A 16,852-nucleotide genomic window follows, 5' to 3' on the forward strand; every position below is an offset into this window, starting at 1 on the left:
CTGGGGACAAGGGAGGGGTCACAGTAGAACAAGGAGCATTTGCTGTCAAGAGGGCATGTGACCTCAGGCAGGACCTGTTGTTCTCAAAATTATCCTGTACAGGACCATGATCTGACAAGAGATCTCTGACCCATCCAAAAAATTGGTAAATGACTCAGTGGATGACAGTAGCAGCTAAGAGCAGCTACTTCAAACCCTAGTGAGAGTTCTGGAGACGTAAGTCTTCCAAGAATAGTTACTGTGATCTAGTGGAAAATAATTCAAACAGTACTATGAATAGAACTGGTCAGCTTTTGGGTAACTGAGTCTATGTGCCCATCATAGGGAAAAGTGTAGCCTACAAATGCTGCCCAGTTGACCACAAGGACATGGGGGATGTCTCCAGAAGCTTCCTCAGAAACTTGGACAGGAATTTCTTTTAGGATGCCAGTGAGGTCAGTGAGACAGCTCAACAGTGAAAGGGCTTGTGGTGACAAACCTGAACCTGAGTTTACCAGCCCCCACCCCCCACCCCCACATCCCATTATGGAAGGACAGAACCAACTTTTCAAAGTTATCTACATATACATAGTGCACACATAAAAACATTTAAAAGAAATAAGGAAGTTGGGCTTGTATATTTTGTTAGAAATGTCATCTTTCTGTTGATTTTTATTTCATAAGAATATTGATCTATATGGTCTACATACTTGATAAGACCTTCCCTTTTCTGCAGATACTACATTCAGGCTGCTGGAACCTTGATGATCCAACAGAGGGCAGCTCTAGCACTGTCTTTTAGCATGGTCTCTTTAAAGTCCCTACAAACTTTCACTAGTGCCTCTGGTTCCACAGTTGCAGGTATTCAGGGACTGGACACAGATGCACTGTGCTCCAAGAAGGAACATGGCTTTGGTACAGGAACCCACAGACGTGTGCAGATGAAAGCAGATGGGAAGGGCCTCTGGAGACAGACAGTTCTCTCCTACTCATCCATCACCACGCCCTTCCACTCTCACATGCATTTCTGCTTATGGGCAGGTGTATACCCCCAAATGTCAGCGGTGGCCCTCCAGAGTCTATCTGTGCCCAGACACACGAGGAGTAGAAACAATCTGACAAGAAAATGCATGAGAAAAGCACTGTTCACTGACTCTGGTGCCTGGCATTTTCTGTGCTAAGCATAGGGCCTGGTTTGGATGAAATGGACAGGAAACCTCAGTGTAGCAGGGAAAACACATAGAGAGAGGGACAGCATTTCAGAGAACATTATATTGTGATTTAAATAGGCCAGTAGAGCTTGTCACTCATCTAACAGCTTCTCTCCACCACCCACTTGGAGCTCAAGGGGTAAGCCCTCAGGCTTATCTGCCTCTTCTCTGTACCCCTGTACACTCCGCCCATCTCATTTATGGGTTCTGCATGGAAATGGATGCAACTGCAGCTGGGCACTCTGAAGGCAGCAAGTGGCAGGAGATACTTCGGTGGTAAGGAAGAGACAAAGTCCACCTACAGGTTCACCCTGGGGCTGAAGCTCCACTTCATATTCCCTTCAAAGCACTTAACTGTTTCTTTTCTGTCCACTGCTTCATTAGTTTGTCTCTTTCTCCTCACTGCATCTGGCTTACTGTTATGCACAGAGTTACTCATCAGTATATGCTGAGTCTAGAGAGGCTTGTGAGGAGCCTGACACAATCAGCGAAGGTGTGAGGACGGCAGGACTCAGAACCAAGAGGATCTGGTGACAGTGAATGTGGGAGAAAGTAAAAAAGGAACACCTCAGCTTTTTAAGGTTAAATGTGTAAGGAAAACTGCATGAAAACCACAGAGAAAGGTAACAGAGTTAATTCAGGATCTGGCAACTTTTGATGTGCTGAGAAAACAGCCAAGAAGAGTGAGGAGAGGGGAGATGGAGGAAAAATACCCCCAGGAGGATATCAACAGTCAGTTAACGAGTGTCAATCAAAACTCTGGGTGAACTAGTACAAGAGCCCAGCCCAGCAGCTGTAAGCACGTAGAAACTGTCTGCAGAAGGCAGTCTAGCCTATAAGATGCTGCCACGGGACTTGGTAAGCCTTTCAAGCTTCTACATATGAGCACAATATTTAATACATAGAGTCATGTTTCACAAAGAACATAGTTTTAAATAAAAGCAGGCAAAGAACAAAAGGCACGAGGAGGCAATTCTTCAGGAGGAAAACAAATAGTGTAACAAAAACAGAAAATGAATAAAGAAAACATAAGGTTTGGGATTGGGTCCTACGCTATAGCCCCAGTTCACTAGGAATTCATGGCAACATTTCCTCACCTTGCTAAGTATTAGGATTATAGGTCTGTGATTTTTTTTCCTTCCCTATACTGGGGACTAAATCCAGCATTTTACACATGCTAGTCAAGCATCTTACCACTGAGATACACCCCAACCCAATTTTAAAAGAAAAAAAAATACTTCAGTTGTGCATCTAGAAAAACTAAGTGGATAGGTCAAAGTTCTCAGAGTGACTAGAGAAGAAAGGCAAGCTGGGTGGGTTGGCACAGGTCTGTGATCTCAGTTACTCTGAGGGAGAAGGGTTATAGCTCTGGGACCTCCTAAGCTACACATGGAATAAATAGAAGGCTAGCTTGGACAGTTTAGTGAGATCTTGTAACAGCAGTAGCTAAAGTCTCTAACTAACAACACAGAAATCACAGTGGGGCAGCTCAGTGCCAGGGAGGAGCTAAGACAGATGAGGCTGTTTATAGACAGACGGCACTTTATTCAGGCAGGTAAAGCAGGTACCTCCTCAGAGACTGTTGAACTGTACAGGATAAATTAGAATTGAATTGTGAAGACACTCCACTCTAGCAGGCCTTGCTGCTACACATACAAGGAGACCCTTCAAGGTAGACATTATAGCAGGGGTCTGGGCATGTTCCACTCAACTCTGCAGATGGGCTGTGCACATACACTTGGAGCTACCTGGAGGCTATATCCTGCACAGAGCACGAGTTAGACTTTATCAGAAGTTACCATGTGTTTCAGGATGAGGTGAGTGTTATGAAAATTATCTCAAAGAAAAAGTAAGCTTGTAGAATACAGGCACCTCTGAGCCTTCTGATGAGAATTCCCCAACTCTCTCAGGAGACCAGCTCGGGTCACATCTGGCTAAACTAGTCCCATGACCCCACATCAATACCCACGCTCTTCCCACTGCCTGGAATGTACTTCCTGTGCCTGTTTGTTCTGCAAATTCTAGTTTCTCTTTTAAGGCTTAGTTCACACATCATCTGGACTCTGATGTCTCCCCAGCGCCATAGGGAGCACAGAAGCTCCTATTTTCTTTTGACCCCGTTGGCAGGGTAACCTGGTGTCAGCAGCAAACCTTATTTAGTGGAGCTAAAATAGCACACCTGCACTGAAACCTATCAGCAATTCTAATAATTTCATTTTTAAAAGTGCAAACCAGTGTGTGTATGGTGGAGAGGCTTTCAGGATAAAAAAAGCTTAAGACATAGGTCAGGGCAACAATTGGTAAACTCTTAAATTCATTCCCAAATTAAGCACCCAGATTAGGAGAATTAAATCACAACTACTACTGTGGAATTATTATTTTGTGGCATCACTTAAAATCAGGATAATTTTTCTCTAAAGGGATATAAAGTTCAAATCCATGCGATGAGGCGCCTTACAACTTGAGACAGTAAACCCCAACTCCATAAAGAAAACGCAGCAAGGCCTCGGGCACAGGACCCCAGCGCTCACACCTTCTGCTCTGCATCTGCCTCAACTCTGGAGGAGGCACAAGTCTCACTCCCAAAATCTAAACTGGCATTTTTTTTTTTTTTAGTTTAAATGTATGTGATACGGTAGTAAAATCTGACCGAATAGAAAACATTTTATCTTTATTTCTCTGTAAATGTATTTATATTTTGTATAGAAATAAAATATCAATGCTTGACTCTGGGATTTTAATGGAGAATTATAGAATAATAACTGTGCCATATACTAGTTTTCTCAGTAGTTAAAAAAAAAAAATCACAACGAATTCTGAGGCATATATGGCCCCAAAGAATTGGACAAAAGATTCAGAACAAGTCATAATTGAATAGGGTGGCTGTGAAAGCTGAATGACTTTATACAGAAACATATAGAAAATGCCAATATTGTTATTGTTCGCTATCCTATTACTCACAGTTAACTTTGATAAGAACATGGGTTATGAGATGACACACTGTCCTGAGGGGGCAGCCTTGAAATGTGGAATATGTGTACGTCTGAGGCTGAAACAGAAGTAAGATCCTGAGGGCTGACAATGGCTCAGCAAGTAAAAGTGCTTGCCTGCCTCCAAGACAGAGGACTTAAGGACATTCCCTTGAGGACATTCCCTGGTGGCATGATTCCTCCAGATTGTACTCTGACCTCCACAGGCATGCCAGGGCACACTTGAGCCCCCTTCCCACAAATAAATGCAATAAAAAAGAAATAAAAGCAAACACTGAAAAACAAAGCCTCTTCAATGCAATCTACTTCCTGGCTCCCATGTATGCACTGTTGGCTGTTCCCTGAATTGGCCCCAGAACTTCCCCAGGAATGTTTAAAATGCCTTTTAAAGCATGCTCCACCAGCCCGAAAGCAAAGTTTCAGTGTTTTCACTTCACTTCACAGCAGCCTTTGCACTCAAACTGGTGGGGTGTGCTTTAACCTCTACAAACCAGTGTTAGACCAATCAGCTAGGATGCACGCCGAAGCTCTGGGTTCAATGCTTAAGGCAGTGCAGACACATTCCTTCCCCCAAAAAGAGAAAGCTATATACAATGAATAAAGTTAGAATTTGCAGAATACAGTTTGAAATCACTGCCTTACAATCATCATGGTTGACTGGACTGCTTCTTGCCTTAGACTTCAAGAAATTTAGGACCAGGATTGGATCTTGCCTTTTCTGTATCTTGTCTCTTAGCACAAAATGCAACACTAAGGTGGTGTCTTAGGGTTTCTATTTATATGATAAAACACCATGACCAAAAGCAACTTGGTGAGGAAAGGGTTTACTTCAGCTTGTAACTCTTAGGGCAGGCTCTATAACTGAAGGAATCAGGACAGGAACCATGGAAACAGGACCTGAGGGAGAGGCCATGGAGGAGTGCTATTTGTTCCCCATGGACTGCTTAGCCTGCTTTCTTATACCACCCAAGACCACCTGCTCAGGGATGGCACTGGTTCAAGTAAGCTGGGTCCATCCCCATTGAAAAGCACTGGGGATTTAGCTCAGTGGTAAGGCTTGGTTTGGCCAAGAAAGAAAGAAAGTTTGAAAGAAAGAAAGAAAGAAGACAGAAAGAAAGAAAGACAGACAGAGAGAGAAAGAAAGAAGAAAGAAAGAAAAGAAAGAAAAGAAAGAAAAAAGAAAGAAAGAAAGAAAGAAAAAAAAAAGAAAGAAAGAAAACAGAGGTAGTTCTGGGGTCCTAGGCTTGATTCCCCAGCCCAGAAAGAAAGAAAGCAGGACAGGGAGAGGAAGAAAGAATGGAAGGAGGGGAAGAAAAGAAGAAGAAAGAAAGAAAGAAAGAAAGAAAAGAAAGAAAGAAAGAGAGAAAGAGAAGGAAGAGAGAGAGAGAAAAAGAGAGAAGAAGAGAGGGAAGAGAAAAAAGGGGAGAGAAGGGGGAAGAGGAGAGAGAAGTGGGGAGAAAAAAGAAAGAGAGAGAGAGAGAGAGAGAGAGAGAGAGAGAGAGAGAGAGAGAGAGAGAGAGAGAGGAGAGAGAGAGAAAGAGAAAGAGAGAGAGAGAGAGAGAGAAAGAAAGAAAGAAAGAAAGAAAGAAAGAAAGAAAGAAAGAAAGAAAGAAAGAAAGGAAAGAAGGAAGGAAGGAAGAAAGAAAGAAAGAAAGAGAAGGAAGGAAGGAAGAAAGAAAGGAAGAAGGAAGGAAGAAAGAAAGAAAGGAAAGAGAGAAGAGAAAGAAAGAGAGAGAGAGAGAAAGAAAGAAAGGAAGGAAGGAAGGAAGGAAGGAAGGAAGGAAGAAAGAAAGAAAGGAAGGAAGGAAGAAAGGAAGGAAGAAAATACACTACAGAGTTGACTGCAAGCAAATTTTATGGAGAAGTTTTCTCAACTAAAAGTCTCTCTTCCCAAATAACTCTAGCCTGTGTCAAGTTGATATAAAACCAATCAATACAGGTGACATTGATGAATAATGACTCAGTCAAAGCATAGGAGTCAAGGTTTGTATTCCCTAGGTAAAATGACTAAGAAAGAATTTATGGAAGCAGCAGGAACCCTGGTCTTTCTAGCCACATTTTTTCCTAGGGCTGTAGGGCAGGAGGACAAAGTCTCAAAGGTCCCAATACTGAGGCAAGGGCACTTCACTCAAAAAGGATCAGACAGAGAGCTCTCTGGCCAGCAGGAGTTTCCTGAAAGACTATTCTTATCAAGGTCCAGATGCATCTGTCAGACACTGAAGCAGGGGCAGGAGGTAGAATAGGACTCACAGCCTGTGAGCACATGTCTACAACAAGTCTGAGGTGCAATGTTTTACCTTTATACTAACACTGAAGGTCTTTCTGTATAAACAATGTGGTAATGAAAAAACAAAAACAAACAAACCAGAGGTGGGGGGAGGGAGGGAGAGAGAGAGATCTGAGCCATAATATACTATAAAATTTTGGAAACAGATTCCTAAAATATCATCAAAACCAACAAATAGCCCATTATGGCAAGTGTTTGGGACCAGATGTAAGGGAAGCCTTTGCTTTAGGAATGGAGTTCTGCAGTAGCGCAGGAGGTAGACACAGATGGGGCTGAGTGCTCTGCAGAGTGGTTACCAGGAATCGCTCTTCCTTTTCCAGCCAGCGCTGGTCTTCCTCCATTTCCTGCTGCTGTCGGATTAGCCGCTCTTCCATCAGGTGAGGAGGAAGCACCTGTCCCATCCCTCGAAGATCTAAAGCTGCTGAGTCCTGGAAGGGACATTATCAAGAGAAGCTTTAGTTTTCTGGGTCTGTTCTCATGTTCCTACTTTGTACTGTCAGTCTTCTCATACTCCTGCCGCCTCTCTGAAGGCTGGAATTGACTATGTTTAATATTCATGTGTATATTCTAAGACACAGTTCAATACACAAAAGAATGCAATAGCACTTAGAATAAAAACAGGGAAGCAACTGGTTAGTAAGAAGAACAAGAGCCTTATGTAGTTGCATGTCAAAAGCCCTTGGAAGGTTAAGGCAGGAAGAACAGGTGTTCAAGGTCAGCCTGAACTCCATCAGACTGTTTCACAAAAACCACAAGAGGGGCCAGTAAGATGGCTCAGTGAGTAAAGGAGCTTTCCTCCAATCTGGTGACCTGAGTTCAAATCTAGAACCTATATAAAGGTAAGAGAAGAGAATTAGTTCACACTGAGGATGTAGCTAAGTTGTTAAAAGCACTTACTAGTTGAGGGCTGGAGAGATGGCTCATTGGTTAAGAGCACTGACTGCTCTTCCAGAGGTTCTGAGTTTAAATCCCAGCAACCACATGGTGGCTCACAACCATCTGTAATAAGATCTGAAGACAGCTACAGTGTACTTATATAGAATAAATAAACAAATCTTTTTAGCAGCATGAATCCTTATCTAGAATGTCATGGTAGTATAGATCTATAATCCAACACTCAGGAGATACAAGCAGGAGGATTAGTACAAGGTCATCCATGGCTATATAAGGAGTTCAAGTCAATCTCATCAACAACAGCAACAACCATGTCTACTTCAAGGAAAAAATACAAATAGACAATTACAAATAATTCTCTTAAATTTTATTTTATATGAAAAGAGTGTTTTACTTGCATGTGTTTGTGCACCCCTTGTTTGTGGTGCCCAATGAAAGTCAGAAAGGGGAGTCAGATCCCCTAGAACTGAAGTTACAGATAATTGTTAGCTACCATGTAGGTGGTGAGAATCAAACCTGGATTCTTTAGGACAGCAATCAGTGCTCTTAACTGAGGAACCATCTCTCCAGCCCCTAGAGAAGTAGAGTACTATAAACAAGGTTCTTAGCTTCACCAGGAAATTTGCATATAATATGCACAGTTGAAAGAATATTAGTGAGGTCTGTATTTCTTCTTAGCCTTATGAGCACGCAAATTACATCCATCTGAGAGTTCCACTTTTCAAACAAACTGAGTGAGACATGATTATGTCTGACATGATAATGTCCATAAGAATTCCTTTTTTCATTTGGACAGTGCTGGGGATTTCACATGCTAGGATAGCTCTCTACTACAGAGTTCAATCTCTACTACAAAGTTAACCCAGTCCCTGGATTAAAAAAAACAAAAAACACACACTAGAAAAGATTGATAGTGCACCTTAAGATTTTTGCTTTCTACATTTTGTTATTATTAATATTTTATGTGTGGCCACACATGTGGATGATGGTTAGATCAAAGCTTCCAGGAGTTGGTCCTCTCCTTCCATGGTGTATACTGGAGGCTAACTCAGGTTGTCAGGCTTGCTCTGATAAAAGTGCTTCTGAGATAAGGCCTGGTTATATAACCTAGGTTGGCCTGGAAGTTACAATCCTCCTGCCTCATCTGGAATTCTTGGTATGGACTGCTATAACTGGCTAAATAGGTTATCTAGATTTTACAATTAAATAATCACAACCAAGCAATCTCAGAATTATAAATAACAGATGACTTAAACCACACTTTGTCCATTAACTCACTATAGCCAAGAACACCCCATTTACCTCCACACTGGGCTGCCACATGGACATCTCCTGAGGTCTGTGATTCCACAATTCCGTCTGGTCCAGAAGAGATGCCTGACCTGGGTAAATGCTGCCAGCCATGGCTGGGATTCCATGGGAACCTGGGTAACCAGAGACCTGCAAGTGATTCAGGAGGCAATGTAAGTTTCTGATAGAACAGAGCTTCTGCTAGATCAAAAAATCAAACAACTTCTATTAAAAAACATGCATAGTTAGCAGAACGGGCCGCAGATCCAAGTCTGATTCTCTGAGCATGTCTATTCTCTGATTCGATAAAAGATCTTACAGATGTCATGGACACAACTAAAGACAAAATTATTTGAGTGGATCCAATGTAATTACCAGGTCCTCAAGTGCAGGTTGGAAGCAGAATACTGAGTAATGGTTAGAGAACCAACGCTGCCAACTTTGAACTTGGAATAAACATGGAAGGGAACCAGGAGCTCAGGCATGCAGGTAGCTGGCAAAGCACACAAATGGGCATCATCACCCACAACCCACCCCAACCCACCCCAACCCGCCCCACCAAGGTTTTGTAGCCCTGGCTGTCCTGGAACTCACTCTGTAGATGAGACTGGAGTAGAACTCTGAGATTCACCTGCCTCTGCTTCTCAAGTACTGGGACTAAAGGCGTGCATCACTATTTTTTTTTTCCTTTTTTTTTTTTCTTCCGGAGCTAAGAACCAAACCCGGCCTTGCGCTTACTAGGCAAACGCTCTACCACTGAGCTAAATCCCCAACCATCACTATTGCACTGCTGAGTTTTGGCGTTTTTAAGATTAAAAATAAATTACTTTTATTAGTTTAAAGTTATGTGTGTGTCTCTCTCTGGGTGCCCATGCCCATGCCCACACAGGTAAGGGGCATCAGATCCTCCTAAAGTTGGAGCTACAGGCAGTTGTGAGCTGCCTGACACAGACGCTGGAAAATGAACTAGAGACTTCTGCAAGAATCTCTCCAGTCCAGAAATGAGCTCTAAAGAAACTTTCAGGAAAGGCCATTTTTGGCTTCTGCATTAGACAATGAAGCTGAGCATATCCCAGGAGATAGAAGTTACTTACTTCTGGGTCCGGGGTACTAGTTGTTGGGAAGGGTTGCCTCACAAACATGAAGACCTAAATTTGATTCTCAGAACACATATAAAAAGGCAGGGCGTAGTGGCACACACTTGTAATGCCAGTAATGGGAATCCCTACAGCTAGCCAGTCTTTGCAGCTGGTGAACTCCAGGGCAATGAACAAATGAATTACATGACATTCCTGAAGGTGACACTCAAGAGCTGTCCTCACCTTCATACGAAACCGCATACACATAAACAAGCATGCACACACGCGCACACACACGCACACGCACACTATTTAACTTTGGAATTTGTACACCATGTAAGAACTCAGGGTGACTGTTGCTGGTATGAAGGTAACAAAAGCACAGTACAGCTGCTTCATGTTTAGTTCCAGAATTTTCCTTTCCTAACTCAACACCATCCATCCCCTGCAGCAAGAGCCACAGCAACCATGAAATATCTGTAGGGCACGGTGATGTATGTAATTCTAGCTCCTGGAATCTATGGCAAGAGGCCAAGAGTCTGAGGCCAGCCTGGACTTTCACAGTGAGGGCTCATCTCAAAAACACACACACAGACAAAACCAAGCCAACCCTACCAAACAGCAGAGCTGCACTTGGTGGCACGGATCCTGTAAGCCTGACACTTGTGAGGAGCAGGAGATCACAAGGTTGGGATTAGCTTGACTTATGAAGTGAGTGATCATCTAGACTACGGTCACATACTGAGTCTGTTCTAAAAATTCCAAACATGCCATGTATGGTAACGTACACCTTTGATCTTAAAAGCACTTGGGAGAAAGAAGTAGGCAAATCTCTAGAGTGTACATTATGAGTTCCAAGCCAGCCGTTTCAAAAAATTCCAAACAAACTCATCCCCAAACAAGAACAAAAACTGCAACAAAACTCCCAATGTTTTTCTCCAGTGAACAAGAGGATGGTAATGGTGGGAGAGGCCATATCTTCTATTTCTAAGTGTGGTGACTAAAGCAGAGGGGGAGGGGGGGGGGAGGGAGGGAGAGAATATGAATGTTCAGAGGGACATGGACAAAACCCAGGCAGAAAGAAGCAGAGGGTCTCCTGAAATGGGTTCTCTTCAACTGAAACAACAGGGAGCAGATCTGGAACGTCATCACATGGCCTGAGTTGCCAGTTACTTACTTAGTGAAAGGAGATGAATGCATGGTGAAATCTACATTCCCAAACATCAATACATCCTTCATCAAAGGCTTGTGCACATTTAGGTCTATGGGCATTGGCAAATACTCAACCTCCCTAGTATTTAGTTAATGAAAAATCCTACTGGATACTAAGTGCACACACAAGTGCATCTCTATATATTTTTATTTATGTGTATATATGTGTCTGATTTTCTGAAAGGGCATCACTTGCATGCAGGTGTAAAGGAAGTCAGAGGAGGTAGTTGGATTCCCTGAAACTATAGTTACCAGCAGCTGGGAGCTGCCTGATATGGATACTGGAAGCCAAACCTGGGTCAGCTGCAACACTAAGAAGTACTCTTAAGGGGTTGGGGATTTAGCTCAGTGGTAGAGCGCTTGCCTAGCAAGCGCAAGGCCCTGGTTTCGGTCCCCAGCTCCGAAAAAAAGAAAAAAGGAAAAAAAAAAAAAAAAGAAGAACTCTTAAATGCTGAGCTATTTCTCCAGTTCCTATACCTTTTTTTTTAAAAAAATAAAAAGGAATACATTATTAACAGAACTTTCAGAAATCTTTACAAAGAAGAAATTCTGCATAATGTACAGCAGTTTTCTAAATAACACTCAAGGGCTTCTAAAGTAGTGGGATTAGACATTTTTTTTACAACATGTCCTTGAGTATGACTAGGTTTCCTGCATGCCTGTGAGGACATAGAGAACTGACAGCTACCTCAGAAAGTAGATGTTGCTGCTGTCTAATTCCCCTTCCGGGTCAGTTGAGCACTGACTACAGGTAGGTAGGGCCCTGGCTGTTTTCCAGGATGGCTGTGCAATATGCTAGACATAGGTCTCTCATCAACCAGAAGTGAGTTTGCCTACTTTAGCCTAACCACACACCTCTCACTGCTATGATCTGTGTCCTGGTCAGATCTCTTTTTGCTGAGCTGGAAAACACCCAACTGTGCACCCTCCAGAAGGAGTGGAAGACTTCCCTTTTATGTTCTAAGTGCCTAGATATTAGATGAATGAACTTGGGGATCTATTTTCCTTGTGAAGCAGTGTCTCCCAGAACATAGGCCTAATCCATCAGCCCTAAAACAGTTCCTAGTGATGGGAATCTTCGTGTTATATCCAGAGCCCAAAACTTACCCAGCACCCACTGTCCTAGACTACCACAGACATATGGCCTTTTGTTTTCAAGTCAGTGTGTACCTCCTCCCTTGGTATCCTAGTACCATCAGTTAAGAACTTTTTTTTTTCTATATTGGCCCAAGACTCTCAGTAACCCTATGGAATGTCCTCAGCAAACTTTGTCATGGTGAAAAAAACTGACCCTTCAAGCACACATCCCACTTCAATTACATCAAACTCTGTAAAAGGAAAAATACAAATATACCTCTGCTGGCCAGGTAATAGGGATCAGAAGGGTGACAGTCTGGATGGCTAGGATCACTAGCTGGGAAGTACACAAAGAATGGGAACTATGCATTTCTAGCAGGCATTGATTTATAGTTCAATGTTAGTGAATGTCTTTCCCTTGGACAGCTGCTTCAAATCCAGCACTCTCCTCACTCATCTGTAGGGCATTTATCTGCCTTCACTTATAGATGCAGTGCTTTGCTTTAAAAAAAAAAAAAGATTAATTTGTTTGTTTGTTTGTTTAATGTCTGTCTTCAACCAAACCAGAAGGCAGCATCGGATCCTGTTACAGATGGTTGTGAGCCACCATGTGATGTCTGGGAACTGAACTCAGGACCTTTGGAAGAGCAGTCAGTGCTCTTAACCACTGTGCCACCTCTTTAGTCCCCCTCCTTTTGTTTTTGGTCTTCTGGAAGCCATAGCGTTCAGTCTTAGCTCTGCATAGATATGTCTGTAGTTCCACCCTGTCCTTTAGAGGCAGGTGGGGAAGAATGGATCTAAGTATAGCCATAGGCGCGGGCCTACCTGCTGTAAGACAAAACTGATGACCGTTGTGAGCCCGTGGGAGGTTGGAAGGGCATGGAGGTCAAGAGAACCACCTCCAAGGCAAAGCCCAAGGTAGCCAGTTTCTTAGCTTCCACTCCCCAAAGTAAGTAGACCAGCCAGAACACAGAAATGAACCCAAGGTTCTTCCTACCACACAAGTGTTGATGAATCAAGCGGTATTTTCATACTTGTGACAATTTGTATACCTGGTAGTGATTGGTCTGGATCATGTGCTGTGGGCTGGGATAAAATCCTTCACTGGACCTCGGGCTGGGATAACCAGGTCTGCTGGGCTGTGAACAAACAACAGAGCATCATAAGGAGGAGTCTTCTGAGTCTGAAAAACCAATGGCTCACAGCAAAGAAAATGCTAATACAACTCAGTTGAAAAGAATGAGCAAAGACGTGAGATCTTCAGCAAAGAAAGATTCAACTACCAACATTTCCCCACAACTTACCTGACAGTTAACTCAAAATGACACACAGCTTAAACATAAGAGGTCAAAGTATAACAATATTAGAAGAGAATAGGAGTTTATCTTTTAAATAACCTGGAGTAAGGCAATGTCTTCTTAACTACAATACCAAAACCTCAAAGGACAAAAGGGAACTCAAATATAAAATTTATATTATTAGAATAAAAAAAAATCTTTGTGTTAGAGATAACACCACAGGAGGAAGGCCAAGCTGAAAACTGAGAGGCTCTCAGAGCAACAAGAGTTCCCACAGGTGAGGGCTAAACTAACAAGCCATTTGACTAAGAAGTGGACAAAGCTTGCCACTGCCTCCTGAGAACTGGAATTAAAGGCATGCATCACCAAATTCAAGGCCAGCCTGCACTACAGATCGAGTTCCAGGACAGCAAGAGCTACCCCAAAAAACCTTGTTTTTTTTTGGGGGGGGGGAGTGGCAACACAGAACAAACCAGGCTGGCCTAGGCTGTAAGACAAGATCTAAGGGTTAAGGACACGAGTAGACCCAAAGAGAATACAGACCGGGCAGAAAAAAGTGCTAGGCACCTTTGGGCAATTCCAAACCACAATGAGTGACTATATTATGACCTCTAGGATAGAAATTAAAAGGACACAAAAATAAAAGTGAGGTCAGCATTGGAGGAATGAGCTCTGTGTACTGCTTCTGGGAACATAAAACGGAGCAGCTGCTATGCAGAACAATATGCTGATCCCTGAGAAAACGAAACAGAATTACCACACAATTTAGCAAACCCACCAGAGAAATGAGGATGGAAGCCCACATAACAACACACACATGAATGTTCTTAAGAACACTGCTGGAGAGATGGCTCAGCACTGACTGCCCTTCCAGAGGTCCTGAGTTTAAATCCCAGCAACCACATGGTGGCTCACAATCATCTATAATGGAATCTTTCTGGTGTGTCTGAAGACAGCTATGGTGTACTCATATAAATAAAATGTAATTAAAAAAAAAAAAAAACATTGCTCCTGGCTGTGCATGCACAGTGGTAATGCATGCCTTTAATTCAGCACTTGGGAGGCAGAGACAGGTGGATCTCTGGTTTGCAGAGCAAGTTCCAGGTCAGCCAGGGCTACACAGAAAAACTCTGTCTTGTACCCCCCTCCCGCCACCAAAACTCCAATTCTCATAACAGTTAGAAAGGGTGAGCAATATCTGCCAACTGATGAATGGATGAACAGAGTCAAATAGCCCAGGAAAGAGATAACTAAAAGGATGACACAGTCATTAACTGTGTAGGATAGGTTTCGAAAGCCAAGAAGGGGCAATACCCACATGGTAGCATCCACTCGCTTAAATCAGAGTGGTAAGTAATACACATGGGAAAACACACTTGTAGCTTATGCAGTTTATCCTGTACACACTAAATGGACCATTCTGCCAAAAATGCTGGAAAGTCGTATCACCGCCCTGACCCTCCATTTTAAATAGGCTCAGAAAAGTCAGGTGCTACAAAAAGGCTCATACAACTGACAGTGGCAGAAACCCTAAATCTTTCTGCCATAATTCTACTCTGTTAACAAATACATTTATACCTCAACAAATAAAAAGGAATATCAAAGACATTAGCCTGAACAAGGCAAAACCTCTCCTAAACATCACACAGTGAGTCACATACTTTTACATTAGTTTTAGATTATTTTATGTGTATGGATACTTTGCCTGTATGTGTACCATGTTTGTGTCTGGTGTCCTTGTGGATAACAAGGGGGGCATCAGATTCTCTGGGATTGGAGTTACTGATGGATATGAGCCATGTAGGTGCTGAGAATCAAACCCTGGTCCTTTCCAAAAGCAACAAGTGCTCTAAACCTGAGCCATCTATCCAGCATGAGTCACATTCTCAAAGCAAGCAAGATGCTAGGGCAGCTCTGCTTCTGGACTCTGCCTAAACCAGTTCCCTTCTTATGTCCCGGCTTTGTTTCTGACTGTGCACAGTGGATCAGCAGGATCTCTTTACTACCTCCTTCAAGGCCAACTTGGGTCATCATACAGCAAAATATATAAATGAGGGCATTTAGGCTGAATCTCCCTTGTAAAGATAAATAAAAAGGTGATGATCAAAGCTGGAGGTATGGAGTCGGCTGGTATGTCTTCTCTCAACAGTACGCAGGAGATTTTCTGATGACTACAATGACTATCATAGAATGGAGGCCCAAGGAGTGATTCTGGGAAGTGAGACAGGACCAACTCCACTGTGCATACCAACACATGTACAGCTTGCATGGTTTATTAACTTTCTGGAACAGTGACTGTTTAAAAAAAAAAAAACAGAACAGAACAAACTAACAAAATGAACCTCATACAGCCATTTGACTAGAAATCAAAGAATAGTTCTTTATGTGCTAGGGATGGAATCTGGGCCACACTTTTCAGGTAAATGCTCTACCACTGAGCTATAAATCCCCAGTCAGGAAAGCACTGTGCCCCTGAAAGTGTTTCAGCACAATCGTGAATACTTTTTCCTAATGCTACACTCCAATCACTAAATGAATTTTCTTAAAATCAAGGGCCAGTATGGAATCTTAACCTACTCACCAATGTGCTAATTAAAACTAATGACTCTGACCTGCATTTTTGTTGTTAATTTTTTTTGAGATAAGGTTTTGATATGTAGCTCTATCAATGTCTTCAAACATGTTATCTTCTGCATTAGCCCCGGGATGTGGCAAGAGCCACATCTTGCTTCTATCTTGTACCTTAGATGGAGTATTTACCTATGTGTGATTCTGTCACATCCCACCATCATCTGGAGAGCACTAGTTCACTAAGGTATGCAGACCATCTCAGTATGATACATTCTAGAAGACAGGATGTACCTCTGTATGAAACACCATCCTCCAAGCAAACAGCACCTTTTTCAGGACAGCTGTGACTGCTTGCAAGATCCCCTTAAGGTCCTGCTTGTTGATGTACCTTCGTATAATGGGTTCATTCCTGCTATACCTTCCTGCCGGGTATCTATGATTCAGTGCAGCTGGACATGGCCTTGGCTGTGTTAGATGATAAAGTATGGAAAGTTAACTAAAGTTCACATAATACTGTGGAACTTGGCAGTTGGTACAGCTATTTTGGGGCAACCCATGCTCCTATAGGCAGCCTCTCCCCATAATCAATGGGTAAGACCAATATATAACCTGGTCTAGCAAGCTGGACTTGGTCACTGAAGCCTTTTCTGAAGCGAACATATTTCTGTGTCCCAAGAGGTTAACAACACAACTAACAGTCACATGTTCATCCCGGAGTCTATCGTGGTCAAGAATTTTTGTTTGAAAATTCAAGTCTTAGAAATGATTTTCACCGAAGGGAGGGCTTCCTTTTACTTTTTGAGAAAATGTCCATCAAATCCATTAATCTGGACAGCATATTTTTCTCGTGCACCCTGGACAGGCCTTCACTCAATACTGTACCACCTTTATCAGGGCCATTCTTCCATAAACTGTGAGTTTTTCATACAAGCACAGTGGTGGAGATATGGTGTTCACTGGTGAA

General features: G+C 42.7%; 1 protein-coding gene across 3 annotated transcripts in view; it reads right to left on the bottom strand.

Annotated features, from left to right (window-relative positions):
- Ptk2 (protein tyrosine kinase 2) overlaps positions 1–16,852 on the bottom strand; it is a 202,897-nt gene that overhangs the window by 18,196 nt on the left and 167,849 nt on the right. For 2 of the 3 annotated variants that reach the window (XM_032916480.1, XM_032916487.1), the window contains 3 exons: positions 13,072–13,158; positions 8,664–8,801; positions 6,764–6,895 (listed from right to left, as the gene is read on the bottom strand). In XM_032916480.1, coding sequence (XP_032772371.1) covers positions 6,764–6,895; positions 8,664–8,801; positions 13,072–13,158 — 357 coding nt within the window. Of the gene's footprint in view, positions 1–6,763; positions 6,896–8,663; positions 8,802–13,051; positions 13,159–16,852 lie in introns of those variants that run through there. The other variant, XR_004389457.1, reaches the window with a different exon arrangement.

Source organism: Rattus rattus, chromosome 1, assembly GCF_011064425.1.
Source record: "Rattus rattus isolate New Zealand chromosome 1, Rrattus_CSIRO_v1, whole genome shotgun sequence".
Classification (NCBI taxonomy): domain Eukaryota; kingdom Metazoa; phylum Chordata; class Mammalia; order Rodentia; family Muridae; genus Rattus; species Rattus rattus.